The 15,474-nt window shown below is 52.4% G+C and overlaps 1 protein-coding gene across 1 annotated transcript in view; it reads left to right on the top strand.

Annotated features, from left to right (window-relative positions):
* OLIG2 (oligodendrocyte transcription factor 2) overlaps positions 1–12,970 on the top strand; it is a 15,330-nt gene extending 2,360 nt beyond the window's left edge. The window contains exon 2 of the mRNA XM_086482258.1: positions 12,621–12,970. Coding sequence (XP_086338384.1) covers positions 12,621–12,970 — 350 coding nt within the window. The remainder of the gene's footprint in view (positions 1–12,620) is intronic.
* The last annotated feature ends 2,504 nt before the right edge of the window (positions 12,971–15,474 follow it).

Genomic DNA, 15,474 nt, shown 5'->3' with positions numbered 1-15,474 from the left:
TATTTCGCCCTCCCACAGACCCCAAGGGAAGGGCTGTCCTCACGCATGCAGGGTGCGGGCGTGGAGCAGCCTGTGGCTTCCCCTCGTCCAGTAAGGCGAAGGGGTACAACCCAAGAGAATCCCACTTTTTTGAGGAAAAGGAGGTGGGCAGCCCCCGCCGGCGGCGGCGGGTACACCCTGGGACGGGCAGCGGTGCTCCCCGGGCGCGGTTCCCACGGTCCCGCCGCCGCCAGCCCCGGGGGGGGGACCGCTTCCGCCCGGCACCGCGCTCCGGGCTGCGGGTGGGCAGGGAGACGGCAAAACCCCCGTCCTTTCCCAAGCAAATCCTTACACATGTCTCTCTCTAGATCGATAAATGGCTAGAGAACTATTTAAAATAACTAGCTAGCTACATACGCGTGAATACAAAATAGCATATATATATATATAATAACAGGCCGTGGAGGAGTTTTGGGCACACAGACACCCGCGGGGGAATGAGAACGAGTCAGGACCTGGGGGACTTTTTTTTTTTTTTTTTTTTTCAGTGCATAAAGCGAAGCGGCTCCCGGGTGGCCGGGGCGGGCCGGGGTCCCGGCGGGGTGTGAGCCGACTCCGAGAGTCCCCTCGGGCTCCTATCCTGGGGGGGGTTTGCTCCTTCCTTCTGCGGTTCGCCCCATGCCATCCCATTCAGGGAAGGGAAACCGGGCTCGGAAAGGAGTGCCCCCCACCCCAACATCCCCCCAGCGATGATGAGAAATAGCCGCCAGCCACTTCTCCAGAGACACCCAGCCCAACCTCCTCCGGCCCCTGGAGGGAAAGTCCCTTTCCCTGCACCCTCAGTACCGATTTGGGCAAACAAAACCCGCTAAACGTCGGCAGGACTCGGCGCCAAGCATCCCGCTGATAGTCCCAGTGCCTTCTCCAACAGGAGGGCCGGCCCTGACCCAGGTGGCCAGGAGGGCGCTTGGCGCTGCCCCTCGCTTTAAGGCCGCCTTAGGGTGCTATCTCTGTGTCGCTCTGCGGCTTTGAAGGCGATTCCTGAGGTACAAAACCCTCTGCTTCTGCCTTTCCTTCTCCGGCGGTGGGGAGAGAAAGTCGTGCAAAAGTAAGGGGCTGACAGCCAGGTATCTGCCAGCGTCTTGGGACGGTCCCCCTCGACGGCCGCCCTTCTGCCAGGCTCGGCTGCAAGCCAAAGGCCGGGCCGGGCCGGAGAAGGGGCAGAGACCACCCCAGTCCCCACCGGAGCGCGGAAGCAAAGGCCGCTCCTCCGCCGCGCCCGCGGAGGCCCCGGGATGCTGAGCCCCGCCGCGCCGGGGGCGAGGATGGGGAGCTCCCGCCAGGGCAGACCCACTTAGGGTAGAGCCCCCCCTCCCCCGGCTTTGCTCCCCGAGCACCACTTTGCCCTGCAACCCCCCGCCCCAGCTCTGCCGCCGTCGTGTCTGTGTCCCCCCTCCCAATCTGTAGGGAGACCGCAATAAGCAGAGCAGCTTTCCCAATTAGCAGGGCTCCGGCGAGGGAGTGCTGCCGCGGAAGAAGGGCAGGAGCAGGTGAGAATTAGAGGGAGCATCATTAGAAGCTGTTCTTTGTCTCTATTAAAGGCAATAATTAGCACCCTGACAGATGCAAAAGTCGGCAGTGGCCAGAAGCTAGTAAATCCTGCTTGTCTGCCTCCCCGACCGCTCTCTCCCACCCACAGGGCCTTTCCCTGTCTCTAACAGGTGGCCCCGGGGAGCCCCGACGGGCAGCACCGCCCCGGGGGATGTGGGATGGATGCTTGTGGGGGTGGGTGGGCAGGACATCGTGGGGATCTGGCACTTCTGCGGGGGCATTTCGGCCTCACCGAGCCCCGCCACGGCAAAGCTCCGGAACCCCCTGCCCGCCCGCTGCCAGTCAGGTGGAGGCTGAGCATCCCCCTCCAGCCCCCGCCGGCGGCGGAGGGAGCCTCGGGGCTGGTGCCAGCCCCTCGGCCGGACCGTATCGAGCCGTGCCGGGCTGCCAGCTGCAGCTCCCCCAGCCCCCCTCCTCCTGGGCTACCTGCAAATTAAATTAGCCGCCCAGGCGGGCCCCACGGCTCCCCTCCCTCCTGCCTTGCTCCCCATATGCTCCCCTGCACGACGGAGTGCCCCGCAGGGCTCCCCCGACTGCGTCGCCTGCAGCTGAAGCCGCAGCTCCGGCCAGATAGGGTTACGGGGTGGGGGAAGCCCATATGCTCAGCGCACACCGGCGGGGGTCACCGGAGGCACACCTCCAGCCCGCGGACCCGCATTGCTCCCGCAAGCGGCTCCCAGCCCCTCCTGGACACCCCGCCGCCCCGAGCTGGAGTGGCCACCCTGATTCTCAGCTCCCTGCCCCGTTGATCCCCGTTCCTCCGAATTTAACCTTGTTTTCCATGCAAGCTGGGCAGACCCCTCCCTTCACGCCCCTCCTGCTTTTTTAGGCTGTCTCTAGCCTACGGCGACTTGTCCCGACAGGAGGAGGGAGCCTCCGCCCACATAACCTGGCCCAGACCGGCCCCACTCACACCCTCCCCCTTTCCCTTTCCCCAACCTCCCCCCTCACGTTTCCCTTCTCTTTCCCTCCTTCTCCGCTTCCCTTTTTTCCCTTCCATTTCCCCTTCCCCTCCTCAGCGACCCTCCCAGGCATAGCCCAGAAAGTGGAGAGAGGGGCAGCCAGAGGTCGGGAGCACATTTTGAGCAGAAAACGCAGTGCTTCAGGGAAGTCTAGGGGAAGGGAAAGGTTGGCCATGTCAGGGCACCCAGGCAGCTCCTCCACCTTCGACCCCCTGATGTTCTTGTCTCAGTTTCAACAGGGGATTTCTTCAGCCTCTGCCTGGCAAATTTTAAGCCAAGTAGCCCAAAAGCTGCTGTTCAACCTCAGCCAAGACATGCTGCTCCCTCCAGGCCCATGGCTCCTGCGAGGCACATGTGCCTCTTCTGCAGGGAGGTACCAGGGCACTGGTTCTGCTCGCTGCCCACCTAGTCCCATGGGATGGGACCTGTCAGAGCACCCTGCCTGGGGCTGCAGGCTCCCTTCCTTTTCATTTGAATGGAGTGAGTGTCCAAACCCCCTTCAACAGCTTTCCAAATATCAACCTTTTACAGTCACCTCCTCCTCCTCTTTTTTTTTTTTTTTTTTTTTTTTTTCTTTTTTTAATCTACAGACCTCTCCTCAGTAATACAAACTAGGGCCTGCTCCGAGCAGGGGCCACTGGCAGGGTGAGGTACATAAGCACAGTTTACATGCATTAGTTACATGTATAAGACGGAGACAGAAAAAAATCCTATTTTTTTTCCCTTTGAAAGCCTCATCATACCAATATTCTGGAGCCAGACTTCCCCAGAATGTCACTGCAATCTCCCCACACCAGTCAGGGTGCTGGATGTGACACATGATAACTGGGGCATCATTGCAGAGTCAAGAGCTAGGGCTGCGGCACAGCCCTGCGATGCTGTTTCCCTTGTTGGACATCAGGGCTTGTTTTCACACTTCCATAGGCAAAAGACTGATGTTCCACATACCCTGACAGCCTGCAAACTGTCCGAGACGTCCCTCGGAGGATGGCTCACAGGACACCAGTGTGACAGGAGCCAAACAGCCTCTGATGATGCCACCAGGCCAACAGCTCTCACTTGGTGTTGCAAGATGGTGCTTGCCATGCAGCTTTGATTTCCCAGTGTTGGAGTGGTATTTCCATCCCTGCGTGGGATGGGGACCTCCGGGCCTGTGACTCAATGTTACCCAGATTATTTCTGAATGCTCAGGCATTTTTGAATGCACAGCTGAGGGCCAGATTTTCAGAAGAGTTACCAGCATCTCTGCAAATGCTCAGCACCCGTAACCCAGCCCTGTGCTTCTGAAAACCTCGTTGTCCATGTAGGGGTTGAGATGGGAAGGGAGGTTTGCCAAAAGCCTGGCTCCAGCCATGAGAACTGTCCCTTTCCAAACTTCCAGCCCAGGCGGGTGCGGGTTAAAAATAAGCCTTGGGCACATTGCAGGCTGCCAACCCTCTGGGGATCACGGGGTCAGCGAAACTGAAATTTCCACTAGACATTTCATAATATTTAAATATTTCTATTAAAAATTGTTAAGGGAAGACAGTAATTATGACAGCGTCAACAGGGCTGTGAGACTGTACCAGCTCCGCCTCTGCAAAAGGGCATCATGTACTTGGTGGTTCAGCCTTCAAAAGTCCAAACATGCTCCCATCTCACCACCCTCACTCCTTGGATGGTGCTTCTGAAGGCGAGAGAGGTTTTGCATTGCTTTCAGCAGCAACATGGCTGGACCTGAAAGTTTTTTGCATGTTCCCAGCCCATCCGCTTGAGAACAAGAAAGCAAGAGGTAAATGCGCAGCCTGTTCACCACGCACACAGCCTGAATAGCCCCGGGGATGCTCAAACCTCTCAGGAGTTACAAACTGCCCAGGGTTGAGATCCTCCAAAAGCGTGGTGCTTACCCCAAGGCTTTTACCCTAAAAGATGGATGTAAATGCAAAAGAGTGTTTCCCTTTTTCATTCATCCCCATTCTTGGGATTAGCTTTAGAAGTTTTGTTCTGCCATTTATCTTCACTTGTTGGAGATGTCTTGACAAACTCCTGAGAATTAATTTCCCATCAGCTTTTTGCCTCCTCTTCTTGAACTGGCAGGTCAGATCTCACCATATGCATTAGAAGAGGTTATCTGGATGGGCCACCCTGCTCCATTGTCCCTTCTTATGCCTGTCCCAGTCCCAGCAGGAAACCAGTGTCATGCACATGGAGAGAGCACTGAGGGAATCAGACTCCTCTTCTGAGCAGCCCTCCACTCCCTGCCTGTCATCAATCATTGCATCCCGCTGCCAAAACCAATACAATTGGATCAGGCCCAATACACGGGGTGTTTCCTGCAAGTCAGAAGTGTGCCTTTTAGTTTAATATATTCCCAATGTTGATCCTATTAGCAGGAAAAATCAATCAATCACTGTCAGCAAACATCACCAGCCTACAGATTGATCACAGTGTCAGGATTGTTGGAGGATTCTGCAGATGCAGAAGGCATTTGTTAAATGCTATTTTCAGAAAGACATATACATATATGTATGACACACATTTATACACGTCTTTGTCTGCTTAAAAAAAGAAAAAAACCACACAGTTCCCTTTTTTTGTGGGTTGTGGTGGTTTTTTTTTTTTTTTTTACAAAGGCAGTCACAGTGCTAGCCACTTTTATAAGACAAATCCTTTTGACTAGGAAATTAGTAGAGTTTCAGGAGGGGGGCAGCTTGTTTTGTTCCTCCTGAGGGAGTCAAGCAGGATTTGGCTTGCTGTGCCTAAGGGAAAGCAGTCCAGAGACGTGTGTACCATAGGGGTAGGAAGGCTTTCCAAAGAGTGGAGCTGAGGTTGCAAAAGCTGTCAGTGTGCTCTGTCGGAGAGAGAGAGAGAACCCACCACGGTGCGAATTCAGCCATCCTCCTCCAGTGCTCAGCCTTCATTTGAGGCTGTGCTGAACAGCCCACCAAGTTGCTCTCTCCACACCCTCCGCTCCTGTCTCCCAGCAGAAATAATTCAACTCTTTAATGCTGCCCAAGCAACAGAGAAAGGAGATTTCCTCCACAACGGGCAGCGCAAGAAGATGAGCGCACGGGGGCTGCAGGAACCCATTCCTCATGCCAAACCTGCTCCCCAACCCAAAGCCGGGAAAGCCCGGTGATTCCCAAGAGCCAGGTAGAAGCCAGCATTTTCCCTTGCCAGCCCCAAATTCCCAGTGACAGTGGAAAGCAGGCAAGCTCCTGGCTCTCTGCAGTGCTGCGAGCGGCAGGGTGCACCCAGCAACAAAAGGCACACAAAGAGGGGGGTGAGGGAACCTTGCCCAGGGGTAGTGTCCCAGAAGGGACAGGGGAAATCTTTTTCCCAGTCAGAACACCAGCCACGGTGGGCAAAAAATTTACAGGAGGGAGAGAGAAATGAGCTGCAGTGAGACAAAAAATAATGACGGGCTCTCGAGACAGGAGCTGTCAGAGCGGAGGCCCTGTAACGATGGCCCGTTCCCCTGTGCTTTCTGGGATATGTTTTTGGGACCGGTTTTCCCATGGGAGCTGTGCCTCTGCCAGGCAGAGGTGCCGTGAGGAGAGATTTGCCCCCTTGGGACCCTCCCTGTCTGCTCCTCACTTTTTAGGATGTCCAGTCCAAACCATCTAAGCCTGAGCTTACGTAAGCCCTAAGCCAGCATCCCCTGAAAGCCAGCCCCTGTGTAAATGTCTGAAGATGGCTCAGGGAACCACCAGTCCTCCCCAAAATATCCCAGGTATCCTAGAGGACAGTGTGCTCTGCATTAAGATGGTCTGTGCGCTGGAGGCACAGCCTGATGTGAGCTGGGGACCATACAGTCGGCAGCTCCAACCCACAGCCCAGCAGCATGCCCTGGCAGCAGCAGCCCCCCGGCTTGGTCATCTTTTTCAGGGAGGTTTTAACTAGAGCGGGGTGAAAGAAGGGAAGCTGCCTCCCAGGGACCGACTCTTTTTTGCTGGCTCTTGGTTATGCTGAAGGTAGAAGCGATGGGCTTTCCCCAAGCATCACACGTCACCAGCATGCTGGGAATGGCTTACTACCACCTAATGAAGGCCTGGGGGAGGTCTGCGGGAATCACCCCAAATTGCACAGCCCTCCCCACCTGCAGACTTTGCCCACGCAAGCATTGTGCAATTTAATCATTCCCATGTAGAAAAAGTGCCAAAATGCCTTAATGGGAATGGAGCTCTCTGGTGGGAAGAGGAATGGGCTGCAATGCCCCAGGCAGCTTTTACACAGCTTGAAGTGTTTTGTACTGATAGGAGGGGAAGGAAGGAAGCAGCACCCATCTGAGATGCTCATGGGAAAAACTGCACCCAGATCAGGACTTACTCCTGGATGCTGTCCTGTCATACTGACCTTGGCATCTGGCATCCCCAACCCAGAAGTGGGAGATAACCCCTGAAGCCACGCAGCTTCAGGGTGACTGTCTCTTGCCCACAAAAATACAAAAAGCTACCGAAGAAGAGCGGACATGCGAGAAAGGGAGACACAAATCCACAGCATACGCATCCTGCAGAAGGGAAAAGCCTCTCCTGAGGTGGGGCTCTGAAGAGTGGGATTTACTTGAGACAACACAATAAACACACAATTAAGATTTCATTTCTTCTTTCAGGTCTATTGGGGAAAAATGCTCTGTAGCTTCATTAACAAACCTGCCCCTAATCCTAACCATACAAACCCATCCTTCTGAAAAAAACAAAATGATATTAGCAGAAATCCACCCGGTCTCGCAGAGTCTGTTAGTAAATGAACTTTTAATGTATTGAAAACATATTCATTATAATGTATAAAGAGGCAATTTTCATTTTGTTTGTGTTCTTAAGAGTGTGACAGCGTCTTGTTTGCGACTGCCCCTGGGTATAAGCTATCATTGTGTAACTTAATTAGATATTCTACATGCTAGTGTGAGGGACATATGTCTATTCACTGTAACAAACATCAAGAGTCTGCCACATGCTTTCATGTTTCTGCTACGTTGAAATAAAGGCAGAGCAAGTGCAAGCTCTCCCAAGGACCTGTGGCCCCAAACAGCTTGAACACAACCCGCCGGCATTCACCGATTGGTTACAGTTTATTAACAGCCCATAAACTTCTCATCTGCTCCTGGGCACTCGTTAGGGTTGTCACCTGCAACTGCCAAGAGCAGCACAATCGCTTTGCAGACGTGAATCGGGGTTTCTCAGACACTGCCTCCACTTGCTTTCTTCTTCCCAGTGCCAGCGACACTTACTTTATACGGGGCACGAGGTTGGTTGTAGGTGACCCAAAATTAAAAATAAAAAGCCCACTGGTGAAAGCTCAGGCAAGCAGCAACTGCACTGCCTCGTCCTTCCAGCTCACAAACCTGCAGGGAGACACTGATGTGCTCCGGTTTCCAACCCACAGCCTGAGACCACTGGCGAGCTGGCATCACCTGTTACGTGTGCTTGGCCCCCACCTCTGGCTTAAGTTTTCCCTCATCAGAAAAGGCAAAGCATAATTTAGGCAAATTAAGGGTTTTAAGAATATGAGAATGTCTGACAGTGAGTCAGATCAGTTAGTCCAGGATCTCTGACCAGAGGCAGCAATGGAGGTTTAGAGACAGGATATGAGGACAGAGCATGGAGAGAACGATGTTTCCCCATATTCTGTCTGAGCACCTGGACATCTGCAGATACCATCAAATACTTCAGGAAAAATAGCTTTTGCTTTCACTGTGTGGTCCACACAGACAGTGCAACCATACCAAAACACCGAAGCGGCACATCCAATTTGGCTACGAGCCTGCAAAAATCCAGCCCTACATTCACATCCAAGCATCCCAGCAGCTTCATTTTCTGTGGCACTGTATGGTGGGTGCTTCATCTGAAAGCAGATCATGCCAAGCCTTTCTAACCATGCCTTCACATCAGACCAGAGCAAGGAGGTGGGTGGGGAAGGATATCAGCCCCCCACATCACGCCAGGTAACCAAGCACAGGCACCTGGCTGGGGAAATTGGGTGGGATAATCGGCAGGAATTAATGACTTGCGCACCTGCAACCAAGACTCACAGTCCAGATACAGCAGCTCAGAGCAGGTAGAAACAAAACCAACGAGTGCATTTTTCTCGGCAATTTCTCAGTGCTGTTGCAGTGCACACTATTAGCCCAGTATCTGACTGCACTTCGCTCACACGGAGGGAGCGGGTCCCCTGCGGCAGCCAGGCGTCTCTGCCCACCCCACGGTCACAGCCGAGCCACGCGAGAGCTGCTGCAGGCCGGCTAAGGGGGAGTTTCCAGCCTGGCTGCTGGCAGCAGCTTGCATTTTTGTCATCCCAGCAGCACTGGGCAACGAAAGAGGGAGGAAACCTTGCTAGCAGTGACCATGCTGGAAATAGCAGGTTTGACTAACACTTTCCAAGGTGGATGTTGTTCAACTGAGTTTGTGGCAAGACTTCTAGTTTTGTTATTAAAATAATACTTCTGTATTATTTTAAAGAGGAGAAAAGCTACAGCACTTTGAATGTCTTTTGTGAAGCATGGATCTACACACATACACATGATTTTTCCAAAGCAGGGGGTGCAGCAACCCCAAAGTCCAGAGAAGCTCCATACGGCCACGGGTATGGACCTACATTTCACAGAAATTATGGACACTTCTGCACTAGGACAAGCATTACCCTGGCACCTGGAGGGCAGGTGCGTCTTGTCACCAGGACTTCACTTCTAGTGTCCCCCCTTCTGTCTCTGGTCACTGGTGCAGCCAGAAGGACAAGGGCAAGGAATTTCCTGCTGTCCTCGGCCCAGCCAAAAGCTTTTCACACCTTCCTCCAGCATGAATTTTCAGTGGTGACCTCGAAGCTGGTGTGTTGCTCGAGGCCGTGGCAAAGGCAACGTCCAGCCAGCATCCTGGCTTCAAGGTTACTAGTGAAAATCAGCCCCCACTCTCCTCGCTGCCTCTGCTCTCTGGGCACGGTTGTGGGCCACGTGAGGTGAAGAAGACCCTGTGGATCAGGTAGCTCTGGGAAGCTGAGCAAACAGGGAGCCAAGTGCAGGTTTTGACACTGATAATTTTAATGCCATTTTAGTACTTTTAAATTATGAGTAGCCAGAAAGACTAGATTAGAAACAGCGCAAGCAAACAGCTGCTCTTGGGTGCCGCATGTGTCAGCGTGCAGAGGCAGCAGAGGAAAAGTTAGAGGCTTTTTACTTGTATTTTTTGTTCCCTGCTCACATGCGGACACACGCACATCCAGAATGCCTCATACTACAGACACCTCTATCGAGAGGCCAAAACGTGCGTCTTCCAGGTTTGCTCTTTAAGGAAACAAAACTGTTCTGTTTATCCTCACAAAGGCTCGTGCCAGGCGGGCCAGACTGCGAGCTAATCCCCACCGCCTCCCGTCCCGGGACTGTCCGGCCCGCCCTTGGCTGAACATCCCCCCCAGAGCAACAGGGAGGGAATTCATCTTTATGGGAACGGTCTCAGCCTGACATGAGCAGGGCTGCTAATTACGAGCCCTGCACTGCTCTGTATGCAGGGGGAGGTTTCGGCGGTGCGCCCTGCCATGCTGTCCCGGCTATTGTTCCCCATGCACGTCAACCATCTGGAAAAAGTGAGCTGCGAGAGCACCCCGCTCTCTTCAGCAAGCTCCCGCACACTGCCTGTGAGAGAGGATCCACCGGCAGCCAAGGAGAAGGCCGTGGCTGTGCTGCTGCTCCCGCACACGAGGATGAGGATGGTTCTTTCACACCGTGCCACCAAGGAGCCTCTCCAGCAGCCGTGTCTGCCCCGGGCGACTCTCGCCCCGGCATTAGCATACAACATCTGTCACGCCTGAGCCCCGGCGCCGTACGGAGGAGGGCTCAGTGCCGTCCCACGATGCCATCAGCACACGCGCGTGGCTCTCTGCAGCTCTCACGCCGCTGCACAGGCACAGCCAGTGCACGGGGAGAGCCCAAAGCAGGTGCTGCGCTTCCTGCCGATGCCACCGCACGGTCTGTGCCATGCTGGGGGTGCACACGCCCCCTCTCCCTGCACCTATATGCACTCGCTATACACCTCACCCAAGGCATAAAATGATTTCAAAAATTGAGTACTTTTTATCTCATTTTTTGAGACGATTACTTGAAGATATTTGTGAGTGAGATCTGTTTTGCACAGCTTCACCTGCAAAGAAGTAAGTCAGGCTTGCTGGTTGTCCTGATGCCTCCGCTTGCATTCTTCAAGGGCTATTTTGGCAGTATGTGTTTGGTGAAGGCAAGTTTGTCCAGGCATGGATGGACAAGCAACTTTTCCATCACACCAGCATCTCTCCAAAGGTATCCTGGCCTCGCTGTGAGGATGCTGCATCTCTGTGAGCGCGAACAGGTTGGCTAATGGAAAGAGAGGGAGGGAAATTACAAAAACGAAGGGAAATTATAAAAAAGGAAACAGTGTCATTTGCAGCAACATGAGGCTGGTCGTTTCCACTATTTGTTGTGTTTATTTTTCCTGTTCTGCCTAATCTTTATCAAACAGGTACAGGAATCAATTTATTGCTTTCTGAAGCAAAGGCTGCAGTGTCTGCCTTGCTTCTCCACATTATTTCTCCAACAGGATTCTCAAAGGAGCTTCACTTCCCCACACTACCAAATGACGGTGTATGGGCCAAATGTATAGGGGCATTTGGGCATCCTTTCACTCAGCATGCAAAACCTAAGCGACTTAGATAGCTAAATCCTATTTAACAAAGGGTCTTGAGGACCTAAGGTTCTTCATTCTGCTGACTTGCAGGCACTGTCTCTACTGGGAAGCTCACACAACATCAGTCAGAGCCGCAATGTGCAGCACCGTAGTTACTGCATACCAACCTGCCCTGTGGATTCCTCACAACACACCGAAACTCCCGTTGTAGATAAGCCTTTAGGTCCCACACACTTATCTTACTCTCTGCTGTGGCCTCCTAAGCCACTTACTCCTCTGAAGCAATGCCTGTGCAGCCCCACGGATCTGGGCCCAAAGCTGCCTGTTCAAGCATCCCACTCTGCCACGTGTTCCCCTTTGTGAATCCCGCAAGAAAAAACACAGTCAAGACCTACCACTGGAAAGATTGTTTTGCCTGAAGTAACAGGAATCAGCATGGCCAGCCATGCAGGCCAGGTTAGGACCACAGCACAGAAAGTGGGGTTTTGGCTCCCTCCTTTCCTCAGAAATCTACTCCACACCAGGCTGGAGCTGGGCTGGTAGTGGTAAGTCCTTGTGCACACTGGGTGAAGGTCTGGCTCATGGCTTCTCCCAAGTTTGAGCAAAACCGAACTTTGCTGAGGCAAGGAAAAGGCACAGCTCTGTCCCAGGAGGAGGGCAGGAGCAGGGAGTGGGCCTGGGAGCTAGAGCAGCAGCAGGAAGGCAGGATGCAGCGGGAGGACTCACAGCATCATTCCACAGAGGCAGAGGGTGGTTAAATCGTATTTTTCAAACTTACAAGCTTGCTGCCAAAACCAACCAAACAAAGAAGACATTTTTATCCTAATTTAGGAGTAGCCAGGCACTCACTCCTTACCACATGCAACTTGTGTTTCAGTTTAGCAGGTTCTTCTGTGCGTTGCTGAATCCACAGAGCAGGCTGGGATTTCCAAAGGTGCCTAAGGGAGCCAAACAGCCAGTCTCGGTTTAACTGCAGTGGGATCTGAGCGTCTAATTCTCTTCAGGTTCCTGTGAAAATCCCCATTCTGGTACCTATGCAAGCAGTGGCCTTGTGCACCGGGCTACGCAAAGATGAAAAGAGTCAACAACTTATCTTTGCATCCTCTGGTTTCAGGACCGGATCCCAGGCCCCCCTCCCATTCCCTTTTGGCATCTGGGATCACCCCGTTTCCTTTCTCTGAGGACTGGGGGGTTTTGCTTCCTACATACAGCAAGCAGACATGGAAATCACCCGCGCTGTGAGGAGGTTGTGCCAGCAGAAAGCAGACCAGGTGAAGGGGGGAACAGTACCCCTCTGTGCTCTCCATAAAGGGGGAGAGCAGCTTTGTCTCCCGGCGCCTCCTGTTTTCGCAGGTGCTCTAGGAACTTGGCTGCAGGATGCCGGCCCACCACATCTATTACCTTTTGGATGCCTATAATTAATCATTCATCCCTTTCTGGGCAGGGAGAATGGGAGTTTCGCCCGGCGCGGCCCCAGCCCTGGCTGCCTCCCCGCCAGCCCATTCGGCCGGTTTGTTCCCTTTCAGCCCCGCTCTTCCTGCCGCTTTCTGCCCCCTCAATGGGGAAGGAGCGAAACCGGATGGCTGGCTTCAGCGCAGGGAAATGACTTCAGAGCCACCTTTGTTTCTCGCCTCGTTTCTTTGCCCGCACTTGGCCGTGTGTCGCTATGAAAGGGCTCGTTTGAAGCCGTCTGGGACATCCAATAAGCGGCGCGGCTTTGGCCAGAAACGCTTGCATCTTTTCGGGCCGAGGGAGAGGCTGAGCCAAGCTGCCAACTTTCTGCAGCACAACTGACCATGACATCGGGCATTGTGTTCGAAATTAGCCACAGGCTTCCAAGCAAATTGTCCTTTTGGATTGTATCGGTGTAAGCCCTCTATAGCGTTCGGCTTTGGCTGCTGACTCCAGAAAGCCTCCAGGAATATTTCTTGCTCTCGTGAGGAAAGCCAAGGCTTTGAAATGGATTTTATACACTAGCGTGTGTGATTTCACAGCTTACTGGCACGACCTTATTTAGTGAAAGACTAGATATTATTTTGCATGCATCTTCTATCATGTAATGTCGTTAAAGTGAGCGTTTGATTGCTTATTTCAAGCTCTTTGACAAAGGAAAAAACCCTTCTAACTTTTTTTTCTCATTTATTTACAGTGAGTTAAAACTGTGGATAAGTGTACATTTTGCATTAAGGTGTTCTGTGCTAACAAAGTATAGCCAACTGTTACAAGGTGATATATTTGTACCTCTATTTTTCTTGTGTATTTTTTACTAAAACATCCCAAGAAGTTACTGATGCCTGCAGCAAAATATAAATATTCACTCAACAGAATTATTTGTAACTGAGATTTGAGTTTGCTTTTCGAGTGCCAGCATTTTAACAGAAACAATAACTGTGTTTGAATTAGAAATTATTTTCAATCCATCCTTCACACAGTTACTGTGCTCATCTGCCTGCATTTTGAAAATGGATTATTAACTCAAGAGAATAAATAGGAATTTGCCACAGCTACCACATACTTCGCCCTCTTTACTAGCCCCACAGACTGTTAGCTCAGGCACACGCTTGTCCTGGCAATGTGCTGAATTCCTATCTCTTCCCTAACACAGCAAAAAAGAAAGGCTTGAACTTATGTATTATATTTGGTGCATGTGTGTGTGCGTGTGTGTCTGCCACAGTCCTCATGGTGGTCCCGACGTGGCGAGAGGGGACCCAGAGCCACTTCAGCAGCAGCTGTGGGCCATCCCTGTAGGCCGGGAGCAGCTCCTCCAAAGGAGCGGGACCCCTCGGCAGGTCTCCCTGGTGGCAGGACCCGCCGGGTAGGGCGCAGGGCAGCCAGGCTGTATCACAGCTTTATGAGCATCCAGAAAACGCCAGGCAAGAGCTGACTTATAAATAGGAGGCAGCCGGTATCACTTCCTCCCCTGGGTGTCATTCTCCCCTCTCCCCGCAACACTAATTTGCCTGTTTCTTTCCTATTTTTTTCTCCTTCTGCCTTCTGTCTAGTAGGGTGGCCAATTCGGTCACCCACCACAAATGCTTTTTTTTGCTGTAATCAAGAAGGTGACTTGAACACAATGAATAAGGCCAGCCCTGGCCCAGGTTTGCCAAGTCTGTGCTGACAGAAGAGGCTGTGTGCCATGCCTATAAGCGTGCCAGGAGCTAGCCTGCAAGCGTGAGAGTCCAAGAGGAGACCCCTGCTTTCTTTTTGAGGGTTTTGCTTTCTTTCATTCATTCTTTCTTTTCCTCTTGGGGATCTGGGAAATGCAAAGAAGGAGGGGGGATGGTAGCGACCAGGATTGAACTCTTGCAACAATAACTCAAACCTGTTGGATTTTAATGTGCTTAAAGTGCTTTTTTTTTTTTTTTTTTTTTTTTTTTTTCAGGGATGAAAATTACCCTTCGACGAAGCGGAAGTCTAAGCAGTAACTTTTCAGCTTTGAGCCTGGTGCCTTATATTGAGCAGAATACGTGTTCCTGCAATTCCCTTGGAGAAGGAGAAGGAGAGAAAGGAGAAGGAGAAGGAGAAGGAGAAGGAGAAGGAGAAGGAGAAGGAGAAGGAGAAGGAGAAGGAGAAGGAGAAGGAGAAGGAGAAGGAGAAGGAGAAGGAGAAGGAGAAGGAGAAGGAGAAGGAGGAGGAGGCAAAATTGTGTGTGCATGCCTAGAGTTCCTCTCCCACAGCAGCAGGCCCCACTCTCCGCCTGGGGCCCTCAGGGTGCTGCCACCAAAGAACGGTTGTGAACAGGGTGTGAAGCAGAGAAACAGGAAAAAAGGAGAAGGGAAGTCCTATAAGCTTAGTCCTAACCCTCCCCCTCTGGCTTCACTTGGTACAAGGAGGAAAAGGATCCCATTTCACCACAGGTCCTGATACTGCTTCCTTTGGCCAGGCACTCCCAAAGGGATGGTTCCCTACAAGGTCCCCACGCACCGCAATGCCCTTCTCCTGTGGAAGGGAAGTTTGCCCATGTGATGGACAGTTTGTTTAGAAAAAGAGCATCCTTGGGACCTTCTGTCCCAGTACCTTCTTGGAGAGATTCTCCTCTTGTTTTCTACCATCTGCAGGATTCTTACTAGGTTTTTCCTCTGAGCTAAATTTCTGCACAGGTTTTGGTGAGGAGTCCCAGGAGCATGTGGAGTAGGTTATTGTTTTCAAAACAAGCGCTGAAGACTGGAAGCACAATTTCCTGGAGCGTGGGGCCTGCTCTACCTCTTCCTCTGCCTACTCGCAGTGGGAGCGAAGCTCCTGTTTGTGGGTCTGTCCACTTCAACCAGCAGCAAAACAACAACACCGGGCAAGAAGAC

The sequence above is a fragment of the Leptosomus discolor genome, chromosome 1 (genome assembly GCF_034619465.1).
Source record: "Leptosomus discolor isolate bLepDis1 chromosome 1, bLepDis1.hap2, whole genome shotgun sequence".
NCBI classification, from domain to species: domain Eukaryota; kingdom Metazoa; phylum Chordata; class Aves; order Leptosomiformes; family Leptosomidae; genus Leptosomus; species Leptosomus discolor.
The sequence above is the reverse complement of the archived record's forward strand: the minus strand, read 5'-3'. Positions and strand labels throughout refer to the sequence as shown.